Source organism: Microcaecilia unicolor, chromosome 4 (genome assembly GCF_901765095.1).
Source record: "Microcaecilia unicolor chromosome 4, aMicUni1.1, whole genome shotgun sequence".
In the NCBI taxonomy this organism is placed as follows: Eukaryota; Metazoa; Chordata; class Amphibia; order Gymnophiona; family Siphonopidae; genus Microcaecilia; species Microcaecilia unicolor.
In genome coordinates this window covers 293,504,965-293,517,827 of record NC_044034.1, presented here as the reverse complement: position 1 = coordinate 293,517,827, position 12,863 = coordinate 293,504,965, and the positions used below count along the sequence as shown (strand labels likewise).

At 48.7% G+C, this 12,863-nt stretch overlaps 2 protein-coding genes across 3 annotated transcripts in view; one reads left to right on the top strand and one right to left on the bottom strand.

Moving 5' to 3' along the window:
• Positions 1-2,358, top strand: part of MRPS24 (mitochondrial ribosomal protein S24) — a 32,747-nt gene extending 30,389 nt beyond the window's left edge. Inside the window, exon 5 of the mRNA XM_030201713.1 lies at positions 2,098-2,358. The gene's annotated coding sequence lies outside the window, so the exon portion shown is untranslated. The remainder of the gene's footprint in view (positions 1-2,097) is intronic.
• A 95-nt stretch (positions 2,359-2,453) lies between these two features.
• SLC20A1 (solute carrier family 20 member 1) overlaps positions 2,454-12,863 on the bottom strand; it is a 131,905-nt gene continuing 121,495 nt past the window's right edge. For both annotated transcript variants that reach the window (XM_030201711.1, XM_030201710.1), the window contains exons 10-11: positions 3,751-3,835; positions 2,454-3,083 (exon numbers count right to left, since the gene is read on the bottom strand). In XM_030201711.1, the coding sequence (XP_030057571.1) occupies positions 2,913-3,083; positions 3,751-3,835 (256 nt within the window). In that variant the 3' untranslated portion in view covers positions 2,454-2,912. The remainder of the gene's footprint in view (positions 3,084-3,750; positions 3,836-12,863) is intronic.

Sequence of the window (12,863 nt, the reverse complement as noted above, 5' to 3'; positions counted from 1 at the left end):
ACCTTCGAGGACATCGACGGAAAAATCGCGTCGGCGAAGTCAAAGTCGTCAATGGTGGCTGAAATCACACCACGAAAAAGAAAACGACCGAGCGGCTACTAGGCCGCAACGCGGCGTCCCCGCTGGAAGCGAGGGAAAAAGGGAGCGCGTGCTCCACACGCGCAGGGTTTCTTTTTTTTTTTTTTAAAAAGAAGCCGGGCGGTAACTAGACCGAAAAACTAAGAAATAGCGCGATCGCGTAAACGCGATCGAAAATCCGGCGGCTGAAAAAGAGAGAGCGGTTCGAAGCACGACTCTCTCCAGACGCGGAAAAAAAGGAACTGGCGGGAGCGGTCGCGCACGGGCGGGAAGACGGCCGCGCATGCGCGGTGGGCGTGCCCTGCGTGCCGACCGTCCCGCGAAGCTTTTTTCCGGTTGGTGGGGGCTGCCGTGGACGTCACCCAGTCGTGAGAACAAGCAGCCTGCTTGTCCTCGGAGAATTTAATGGTACGTAAAAAAATTCCGGTAGGTGCTCTCGGTCTCTCTCTGGGTTCAAGCTGCAGCACCGCAGGCAAGGAAGGAACAGAAGTTGAAACACTCTGGTGCGCACATGTAAGACTTGTCTCTGATTCACTAGCACTGTGCTGAGATGTCACCAACATTGGATTCTCATGTCTGTGTCAGAGCTGAGGTCTGCACATTAGCCCAGGAGCAGAGAGGATTAATAGTAACATAGTAAGTGACAGCAGATAAGACCTGAATGGTTCATCCATTCTGCCCAATAGCCACATCAATTTATAATTAAAACAACAATGAATGCGATATTACATACTCGATTATGGTCTTTCTTTGGCATTTCTGGGACATAGACCATAGAAGTCCACAAGGCCCTATCTTTATGTACTAACTGCTGGAGTTGCCATCAAAGCCCACTCTAGCCTATTCGTCTTCTCATTTGTGGGACACAGACCATAAAAAAGTCTGCCCAGCATCAACCTCGTGTTCCAGCCACTGAAATTGCTGTCTAAGCCCTATCCAGCTCATCTTAAACCAGAATGCCATATATGATACAGACACCATACAAGTCTGCCCAGTACCAGCCCAAATTCTTCTGCTTCTTCACAGCACACAACCACACACATACAGTCATTTAAGTTTAGGGTTTTTTTTTTTTTTTTAATAACTTTCATTTTCTAATTAGAGAGCCTGTGTTCATCCTACACCTTTTTGAAGTCTGTCACCATTTGTCTCTCTACCACCTCCTGCATCTGTGCTGTTAAAGCAATGAGACAGCACTCAAAAAGCTTGTACTCAGTAGGTGAGAGGCTGGTACAGATACAGCTTACACTTCTACGGGAACCCCCAGGGAACTGCTTCCGTCCCCATGGACCCCGTTCCTGTGCAAGTCTCTACCTCAGGCCTATCATCTTCCAAATCTGATCCTAGTCTGACTCTTGGGAGCCACTCCAAAACCCAACAAAATCATGCTTACCTGCCTTCCTCAGCAAAAGGCTTTGTACATGGGCAGCTCTCCCCCCCATACATGAGGCCTCCCACTCATTAATGCAATTTCTGCCTGCATTGGCAGCATAATTATCTGGGGCTCTGAGGCCCCAGACTTGACACAGATTGCATACAAGTTGATAAAAGTTCCTGCCAAAATCAGGTCTGCTGCCATCCCTAGGACCTCTGTCCCTCGGTGTTCTCGGGGACATCTTCCTTTGGCTAACAACGGACTTCAGGGCCAACACTCACGGTAGCTTACACATGTGGCAACTACCACTCAGCCCATTGACTCTTAGGTGGGTACCACAACCCTAGCAGTTTGTGCTGCTTAATGACAGGATTTAGGGTTCACTGCCAGAGTAGGTACTTTTGGGAGAAGAAAAATCTCCTAAGTGGCTGTAACGAAAGCTCATGGTGTAAGGATCCCAGTCCTGGTTCTGACTGAACTGAGAGGTCCAATGCAGCAGCAGCAAACTACCAGATCAAAAAAAAAAAACGTTATAGTACTAATGTGATGAATGCATCCCTTTACTAAACAGGTTACAGAACCAAACTTGTGGTATTTTCACAATAACCTATTCTAAAAAGTCTTTTTTTTTTCTTGTTTTTCAGAATGCTCATCTCCACTGAATGCTTTTGATCCCTCCCTCAAACCTAACATCTATATGTTTCTGTGATCAGCATTTACCTTTAAACAAACCACAGTTTTTATTGGTTTAGTGATTTATTTTGTTCCACCAGTAACAAGGTCATATGGAAATGGATACAAAGTTGGACAGAATTCTAGTCTGCTTCCTTCTGTATGTAAATCACCAGTGCTGGCAACCAGTCCCCAAATGTACCATGCAAAAAAAGGTGCCAGCACGCTTGCCCTACATGCCCAGTAACATTGGGAGGTCCAAAGGATTTCAACAGTCTAGTAAAAAACATCCTAAACAAGTCAACTAATTACCGAGCTCTGCTAAATGTTTTTTTTTTCTCTACTGGGCAGATGGAAGTTTTTGCCATATAATAAGGGCTAATTTCTGTTGATTTGAATGGTACAATCTGTGCTTAAATCACATGCACTGCTAGTTTGGAAATAACTATCTCCAAATTAAAACAAGTCATATTAATACAAAAATCGATAACATTGAATGGAATGAATTTTTGCCTTTGATGTAAAAAAAAAAATGAAATATGTACAAAGATTCACATTTCTGAAAGGAACAAGAACATTAACACTGAGCATACCATGGAGATCTGGCAATTCTACACAGCAACATCTGGAGACAGCAGTTTTTAGCACAAAAGCAGTTTTACAGCAGAAGATTACTGTAGTTTAGCCTCTCTCACCTCTTCAAGATCTTTAAAGACTAGATAAAACCTCAGTAACAGTTACTACTGTGGGAGATCTGGATGCAAGTCCCAGAGAATAAAAACAGATTTCAATTCATTGCAGCTTTCAAGATTACATATTTGAAAAGCGCCATGATGCCTGCACTGATCAGCCCCGAGATGGGCACAGTGACAAACCACGCCAGGAAGATATTCCTAAACAGACGCCAGTCAACAGCTTTCTTGGAGCGAAGCCAGCCAACTGAGACCACGGACCCAACCTAAAAAACAAACAAACGCAAAACGTTTTTGTACCACACAAGCCTACCACTAGAAATGACTAGATAAATGAGCACCTTTTTGCTGTCCCCATACTTTCTCATCTACCTCCCACTTTTGCTCAATAGATTAGTACCCTCTTCTGTCAAGCAGTTTAGTAGATAAGGCTTTCAAATAGTACAGCCATTCCACCTCCCTTAGGGAGAACAGAGCACATTGATAACAACTGAGTTTAATACAGTCTATTGGGATCTACTATGGATATTTCCAGCTGCTAAAAAACTCACTTAAGATTCCAGTTTTCTTTCCCACCCTGTAGCTTTAATGGCCAAGACAAACTTTCTTTAGCAGTATGTTACCTGTTATTGCTACAATACATGCCTTAACCATACAAAGCATTATACAGTGGCTCAACATTAAAGCTCAGATTTAGTGACAGCTCTGTAATCATTCCAAATGTTATGTTTTATTCTACTCAAACTGCAACTAGAATCTCTGAGATTCTTAGAATGCAGTATCCTGTACACAGAGATCCAGTAAGTTATAAAAAAATTATCTTCCAAATTTACTACTGGATCACTGTCATGCTCCTTTAATCCTCCCATTAAAGTCGCTGAGAGCCACTGTGTTGTATGCTCTCTCGATAGAAACATAAGGAATCTCACTTACTTTACAGTGTGTTGTGCTGATAGGGAGGCCAACATTGGAAGCAATTACCACAGTCAAAGCAGATGCTAGCTCAATACTGAAGCCACTGTGAATATAAAAGAAGTTGGTCAAAACAAAAAGAAAAAATATTATTTGCTTATATATGATGAACATTTTATTCCATAAGCAGCAACAGCCAAGAATAGTGCATTAGTGGATAACCAAGTCTGAATATCAGATTAAAACCTTGAAATTTGGGTTTTAAATGCAGGAAAGGCTTCAGGCTATTACCACATATCATCAGGAATCTCATCTTTCAGTTATGTTGAAATTTTGTTCTTACCTGATAATTTCCTCGAGCCTTGTCTCACCAGTCCACACAGATAGATTATGGCTACCTACCAGCAGATGGGAGGCACAGAATCTGAATCGTCTGGGTGACATCATCCATAAAGAAAATGGTGCAGTCTTGAACCCTTGCCAAGATTTGTTTTTGGTCAGCTTGGCTATTGTCACACTGAGGGTTCGAAAGCTACATCATCCTATATAATAATTTGCACCTCCAACGTTCCATGTCTAGTTGCCTGGGCTCATAACATCTCCTGACGTCAGCCAGCCTCTGGCGTTCCATTCCGACTCAATGTCTCGCCCTCATGTTAAGACGTAATGACGTCAGAGGGGGGGGAACAGTGAGAGGGACAGGAACGCTGGAGGCGAGCTGACGTCATGAGGGATGTTACGAACGGAACGGAAGAAGCCAGCTCCAGCCAGCCAGAGAACGTTTAGGTACAAATCAAGGGAAGGGGAGAATTATGGGACATGGATGGGAGAGCAGGGAAGAGAGGAAAAAAAAAAAAAGCTTACATAACAGCCTTCCTAGGGCCCGTTTCTTTGTTGAGGAAACGGGCATGGTTCCACTAGTTTTCTATATTTATGACTGTATATGGGGTTTCCATCCATTTGCAATTCCCCCGCTGGAGTAGAGATTTGAAATGCTGAGTGAAGAAAACTCCTTGTGAAATAGTCTCACCATCAGTTATGACTTCAGAAGACAATTCTGACCTTAAGAGGCATCTAGAATGGAGCGTTCCTCATCAACATTTAGCATATCCTCAGCTGCAGACTCAAGTGGGAGCATGGACATTGAGTCCCCACCTGGCACTCAAGCCCTCAAAAACATCCATGCTGAGTCCCTGGGACTCCACAGTCCCTTCCACCTTCCCTGGGGGATCACCACCTAGCATGATCAAAGGCCTGATGAAAACAGGTTATGGCCTGTAACAACTGGGTCTCCAGGTCCCTGTAGGGCCTCCAAGAACCCCCCTCCAGCACCCTGACTCTAAAAGGAGAGTATATTTGCAGCTCCTAACTCCAGAGGCAAGCTTCCCTCATCAGGCCACATTGGATTTTGGCTGTCTGGCACTAAAATAGCCACTGCTCCCACCAACAATTATGGTTTATGTATTTGTAACTACTTTTTCTTTGCATCTCCGAGTAAGCTTTTACTAGCATAAAGCGAATGCTACATACCTGTAGAAGGTATTCTCCGAGGACAGCAGGCTGATTGTTCTCACTGATGGGTGACGTCCACGGCAGCCCCTCCAATTGGAAACTTCACTAGCAAAGGCCTTTGCTAGTCCTCGCGCGCCCATGCGCACCGCGCATGCGCGGCCGTCTTCCCGCCCGAACCGGCTCGTGTTCGTCAGTCCCATATGTAGCAAGACAAAGACAAGGGAAGACACAACTCCAAAGGGGAGGCGGGCGGGTTTGTGAGAACAATCAGCCTGCTGTCCTCGGAGAATACCTTCTACAGGTATGTAGCATTCGCTTTCTCCGAGGACAAGCAGGCTGCTTGTTCTCACTGATGGGGTATCCCTAGCCCCCAGGCTCACTCAAAACAACAAACATGGTCAATTGGGCCTCGCAACGGCGAGGACATAACTGAGATTGACCTAACAACTTATCCAACTAACTGAGAGTGTAGCCTGGAACAGAATAAAAATGGGCCTAGGGGGGTGGAGTTGGATTCTAAACCCCAAACAGATTCTGAAGCACTGACTGCCCGAACTGACTGTCGCGTCGTGTATCCTGCTGCAGGCAGTAATGAGATGTGAATGTGTGGACAGATGACCACGTCGCAGCTTTGCAGATCTCTTCAATAGTGGCTGACTTCAAGTGGGCCACTGACGCACCCATGGCTCTGACATTGTGAGCCGTGACATGACCTTCAAGAGCCAGCTCAGCCTGGGCATAAGTGAAGGAAATGCAATCTGCTAGCCAACTGGATATGGTGCGTTTCCCCACAGCCACTCCCCTCCTGTTGGGATCAAAAGAAACAAACAATTGGGCGGACTGTCTGTTGGGCTGTGTCCGCTCCAGATAGAAGGCCAATGCGCTTTTGCAGTCCAATATGTGCAGCTGACGTTCAGCAGGGCAGGAATGAGAACGGGGGAAAAATGTTGGCAAGACAATTGACTGGTTCAGATGGAACTCCGACACTACCTTCAGCAAGAACTTAGGGTGAGTGCGGAGGACTACTCTATTATGATGAAATTTGGTGTAAGGGGTCTGGGCTACCAGGGCCTGAAGCTCACTGACTCTACGAGCTGAAGTAACTGCCACCAAGAAAATGACCTTCCAGGTCAAGTACTTCAGATGGCAGGAGTTCAGTGGCTCAAAAGGAGGTTTCATCAGCTGGGTGAGAACGACATTGCGATCCCATGACACTGTAGGAGGTTTGACGGGGGGCTTTGACAAAAGCTAACCTCTCATGAAGCGAACTATGGTATGCACTGATTGCGCTAAGGTGAACCCTTACAGAGTTGGTCTTGAGACCAGACTCAGACAAGTGCAGAAGGTAGTCAAGCAGGGTCTGTGTAGGACAAGAGCGAGGATCTAGGGCCTTGCTGTCACACCAGATGGCAAACCTCCTCCATAAAAAGAAGTAACTCCTCTTAGTGGAATCTTTCCTGGAAGCAAGCAAGATACGGGAGACACCCTCTGACAGACCCAAAGAGGCAAAGTCTACGCTCTCAACATCCAGGCCATGAGAGCCAGAGACTGGAGGTTGGGATGCAGAAGCGCCCCTTCGTCCTGTGTGATGAGGGTCGGAAAACACACCAATCTCCACGGTTCTTCGGAGAACAACTCCAGAAGAGGGAACCAGATCTGACGCGGCCAAAACTGAGCAATCAGAATCATGGTGCCTCGGTCTTGCTTGAGTTTCAACAAAGTCTTTCCCACCAGAGGTATGGGAGGATAAGCATACAGCAGACCTTCCCCCCAGTGCAGGAGGAAGGCATCCGATGCCAGTCTGCCGTGGGCCTGAAGTCTGGAACAGAACTGAGGGACTTTGTGGTTGGCTCGAGATGCAAAGAGATCTACCAAGGGGGTGCCCCACACCTGGAAGATCTGGCGCACTACTCTGGAGTTGAGTAACCACTCGTGAGGTTGCATAATCCTGCTCAACCTGTCGGCCAGACTGTTTACGCCTGCCAGATATGTGGCTTGGAGCAACATGCCGTGACGACGAGCGCACAGCCACATGCTGACGGCTTCCTGACACAGGGGGCGAGATCCGGTGCCCCCCTGCTTGTTGATGTAATACATGGCAACCTGGTTGTCTGTCTGAATTTGGATAATTTGGTGGGACAGCCGATCTCTGAAAGCCTTCAGAGCGTTCCAGACCGCTCGTAACTCCAGGAGATTGATCTGCAGATCGTGTTTCTGGAGGGACCAGCTTCCCTGGGTGTGAAGCCCATCGACATGAGCTCCCCACCCCAGGAGAGACGCATCCGTAGTCAGCACTTTTTGTGGCTGAGGAATTTGGAAAGGACGTCCCAGAGTCAAATTGGACCAAATCGTCCACCAATACAGAGATTTGAGAAAACTCGTAGACAGGTGGATCACGTCTTCTAGATCCCCAGCAGCCTGAAACCACTGGGAAGCTAGGGTCCATTGAGCAGATCGCATGTGCAGGCGGGCCATGGGAGTCACATGAACTGTGGAGGCCATGTGGCCCAGCAATCTCAACATCTGCTGAGCTGTGATCTGCTGGGACGCTGGCACCCGAGAGACGAGGGACAACAAGTTGTTGGCTCTCATCTCTGGGAGATAGACACGAGCCGTCCAAGAATCCAGCAGAGCTCCTATGAATTCGAGTCTCTGTACTGGGAGAAGATGGGACTTTGGATAATTTATCACAAACCCCAGCAGCTCCAGGAGGCGAATAGTCATCTGCATGGACTGCAGAGCTCCTGCCTCGGATGTGTTCTTCACCAGCCAATCGTCGAGATAGGGGAACACGTGCACTCCCAGCCTGCGAAGCACCGCTGCTACTACAGACAGGCACTTCGTGAACACTCTGGATGCAGAATCGAGCCCAAAGAATAGCACACAGTACTGGAAGTGACGTGTGCCCAGCTGAAATCGCAGATACTGCCTGTGACCTGGCAGTATCAGGATGTGCGTGTAGGCGTCCTTCAAGTCCAGAGAGCATAGCCAGTCGTTTTCCTGAATCATGGGAAGAAGGGTGCCCAGGGAAAGCATCCTGAACTTTTCCTTGACCAGATATTTGTTCAGGGCCCTTAGGTCTAGGATGGGACGCATCCCCCGTTTTCTTTTCCACAAGGAAGTACCTGGAATAGAATCCCAGCCTTTCTTGCCCGGATGGCACGGGCTCGACCGCATTGGTGCTGAGAAGGGCGGAGAGTTCCTCTGCAAGTACCTGCTTGTGCTGGAAGCTGTAGGATTGAGCTCCCGGTGGGCCATTTGGAGGTTTCGAGGCCAAATTGAGGGTGTATCCTTGCCGGACTATTTGAAGAACCCAACGGTCAGAGGTTATGAGAGGCCACCTTTGGTGAAAAACTTTCAACCTCCCCCCGACCGGCAGATCGCCCGGCACGGATACGTAGATGTCGGCTATGCTCTGCTGGAGCCAGTCAAAAGATCGCCCCCTGCTTTTGCTTGGGAGCTGTGGGGCCTTGCTGAGGCGCACGCTGCTGACGAGAGCGAGCGCGCTGGGGCTTAGCCTGGGCCGCAGGCTGTCGAGAAGGAGGATTGTACCTACGCTTACCAGAAGAGTAGGGAACAGTCTTCCTTCCCCCATCAAAACGTCTACCTGAGGAGGTAGATGCTGAAGGCTGCCGGCGGGAGAACTTGTCGAAAGCGGTATCCCGCTGGTGGAGCTGCTCTACCATCTGTTCGACTCTCTCTCCAAAAATGTTGTCCGCTCGGCAAGGGGAGTCCGCAATCCGCTGCTGGATCCTATTCTCCAGGTCGGAGGCACGCAGCCATGAGAGTCTGCGCATCACCACACCTTGAGCAGCGGCCCTGGACGCAACATCAAAGGTATCATATACCCCTCTGGCCAGGAATTTTCTGCATGCCTTCAGCTGCCTGACCACCTCCTGAAATGGCTTGGCTTGCTCAGGAGGGAGCTTGTCCACCAAGCCCGCCAGCTGCTGCACATTGTTCCGCATATGGATGCTCGTGTAGAGCTGGTAAGACTGAATTTTGGCCACGAGCATAGAAGAATGGTAGGCCTTCCTCCCAAAGGAGTCTAAGGTTCTAGAGTCCTTGCCAGGGGGCACCGAAGCATGCTCCCTAGAACTCTTAGCCTTCTTTAGGGCCAGATCCACCACACCAGAGTCGTGAGGCAACTGAGTGCGCATCAGCTCTGGGTCCCCATGGATCCGGTACTGGGACTCGATCTTCTTGGGAATGTGGGGATTAGTTAAAGGCTTGGTCCAGTTCGCCAGCAATGTCTTTTTTAGGACATGATGCATGGGTACTGTGGACGCTTCCTTAGGTGGAGAAGGATAGTCCAAGAGCTCAAACATTTCAGCTCTGGGCTCATCCTCCACGACCACCGGGAAGGGGATGGCCGTAGACATCTCCCGGACAAAGGCCGCAAAAGACAGACTCTCGGGAGGAGAAAGCTGCCTCTCAGGGGAGGGAGTGGGATCAGAAGGAAGGCCATCAGACTCCTCGTCAGAGAAATATCTGATGTCGTCCTCCTCCTCCTCCCACGAGGCCTCACCATCGATATCAGACACAAGTTCATGAACCTGTGTCTGAAGCCGTGCCCGACTCGACTCCGTGGAAGCACGGCCACGGTGGGATCGTCGAGAGGTAGACTCCCTCGCCAGCACCGGTGAAGCTCCCTCCGCTGACGGGGAGCCTTCCTGGGAGGTGGCCGCTGTCGATGTCGGAGACCTCACCCCGGGCAAGGGGCCAGCCGGCACCTCACTCGACGGTACCGGTGGCGCAAGCACCCTCGGTACCGGAGGGGTAGGGCGCAACAGCTCTCCCAGGATCTCCGGGAGAACGGCCCGGAGACTCTCGTGCAGAGTGGCTGTGGAGAAAGACATGGAAGCCGATGCAGGCGTCGAGGTCAGAGTCTGTTCCGGGCTGTCCAAGGTGGAGCGCATCGACACCTCCTGAACAGAGGGTGAGCGGTCCTGCCAGTGCCGATGCCTACTGGGTGCCGACTCCCTCGGTGACCCAGAGCTCTCGGTACCGATGCGGGAAGGCGACCGGTGTCGATGCTTCTTTGATTTCTTCAAACGAAGCATGTCACCAGAGTTTCCCGGTACCGACGAGGAGGACGTAGAATCCAGTCGTCTCTTCCTCGGGGCCGAGGCTGAAGGTGGTCAGTCTCGGGGGGGGGGGGGGGGGGGCTGTATCGCAGGAGCCCTCAGAGTAGGAGGAGACCCACCCGAAGGCTCACCGCCACCAGCAGGGGAATGGACAGCCCTCACCTGCACTCTAGTCGAAGCACCACCGTCCGACGACATCAACAACAGCGGAGGTCCCGGTACCACCGACGCAACCTTCCGATGTCTCGGTACCGACGATGCAGTCGATGCCGAGGTCGAAGGTCTTGATGCTGTTGACGTCGATGCACTCGATGACTCTGGTGCTGTTGTCGACGAAGAGCCCGAGAACAACACGTTCCACTGGGCCAATCTCGCAACCTGAGTCCTCTTCTGTAAAAGAACACAAAGACTACAGGCCTGCGAGCGGTGCCCAGCCCCCAGACACTGAAGACACGACGCGTGCCTATCAGTGAGCGAGATTACCCGGGCGCACTGGGTGCACTTCTTGAAGCCGCTGGGAGACTTCGATGACATGGGCGGAAAAATCAAGCCGGTGAAATCAAAATTCGTGATGGCGACGAAGGGCACCAAAAATAAGGGAGAGAGAAAAACCCGTACCGAGGCCCCAAAAAAGGCCTACCCCGAAAGCGAAAGGAAACTTATGTCGGGGAAACAAACTGGACACACGGGAAGGGACAAGACCGAGGTCTTTTTTTTTTTTTTTGCGAAATCGCGAAGACACGCGAGGGTCAACTTTGAGGAGCACGAAATGGCACAAAACATGACCGTCCCGAGCGCGGACGAAAGAAGACTGACGAACACGAGCCGGTTCGGGCGGGAAGACGGCCGCGCATGCGTGGTGCGCATGGGCGTGCGAGGACTAGCAAAGGCCTTTGCTAGTGAAGTTTCCGATTGGAGGGGCTGCCGTGGACGTCACCCATCAGTGAGAACAAGCAGCCTGCTTGTCCTCGGAGAATTTATTTTATACTATATTGCTTTAGTAAATGACTCAGATGTTATAGTGATGTGTGGTGTATCAAACGCCAATAAGCTTGAAACTCAGAAAAATCAGATCATGGAGCAAACTAACAACCTCCTCCCTCCAATGCCAGCACCTCAAATATTTTTATTTGGATTTTTTGCTCACGTATTTCAGTAGTAGCTCAAAAGGTGACCTACATTCAGGTACTCTAGGTACTTAGAGGGCTCACTTTCTAATTTTGTACCCGAGGCAATGGAGGGTAAAGTGACTTACCCAAGATTACAAGAAACAGCAGTGGGATTTGAACCCCTGAATATGAAGCCTGATGCTCCAACCACTAGGCTCCTCCACTGAAAATGAGAAAATATCCCCCCCAGCCTAATTAGAGAATCCCCCAGAGATAAACACTGTCTCAAAAAACTTCTCTTAGTTTTTTAAAAGGGGAAAAAAACAAATAAACCTGCCCTGAGTTGCTCAACCAATGGAAGGTCCCTAGAAGCTACAGCCTGAAGAAAGCTGTACCTCAAAGATGCACACTATGGACTGCATTTCTGGTGAGCCAGCCCAACCACAAACCTAAAAACTTGTTGCACCATCTTCTGGAATTTGCGAAATACTGAAGAGTTCCAGGCAGCATCACTCCCTATACAGATGGTTCAGATACTCTACTTCCAATTGACAAAGTACCTCATGAAAGACTCTTGAGGAAATTAGAAAGTCTGAGATAAGAGGCAATGTCCTACTGTGAATTAAAAACTGTTTAAGAGAGAGAAAACAGTAGGGTTAAATGGTCAGTATTCTCAATGGAGAGAGTAGATAGCGGGGTGTCCCCAGTGGTGTGCTGGGACTGTTATCTTTAACATTTATAAATGATCTAGAGATGGGAATAGCTAATAAAGTAATTAAATTTACTGATAAAGTTATTCAAAGTTGTTAAATTGCAAGAGGATTATGAAAAATTGCAAGATGACCATATGAGACTGGGCATCCCAATAGCAGATGACATTTAATGTGAGCACGTGCAAAGTGATGCATGTGGGAAAGAGAAATCCAAATTATAGCTAAGTGATACAAAGTTCTATGTTAGGAGTAACCACCCAGAAAAAGGATCTAGGTGTCATTTATGATACGTTGAAACCCTCTGCTCAGTGTGAAGCAGCAGCTAAGAAAGCAAATAAAATGTTAGGATTAGGAAAAATATGGAAAACAAAAATGAGAACGTTATAATGCCCCTGTATCACTCCATGATGCAACCAAACTCTGCAGGAAACAAAATACTTCTTGGAATCACTGTGGATTGAAATTCCATGTGTAAAGGGGAAAAGGACAGTGATAGGAGTGTATTACCGTCCGCCTGGCCAGGATGAACAGACGGATGCAGAAATAGACTTCCTCCAAGAGTGTCTATAAATGTGCTCCAAAGAATGACAGCATGTGGGCGCACTCATCAAGTACGCTGGAAAAGTTCAGAACAACTTATGTCTTTCAGTTTGTAACTGAGCTGGCATGTATTTCAAAAGAGGGGCCAATGAGAGGGCTTGTTTGGTTGCATG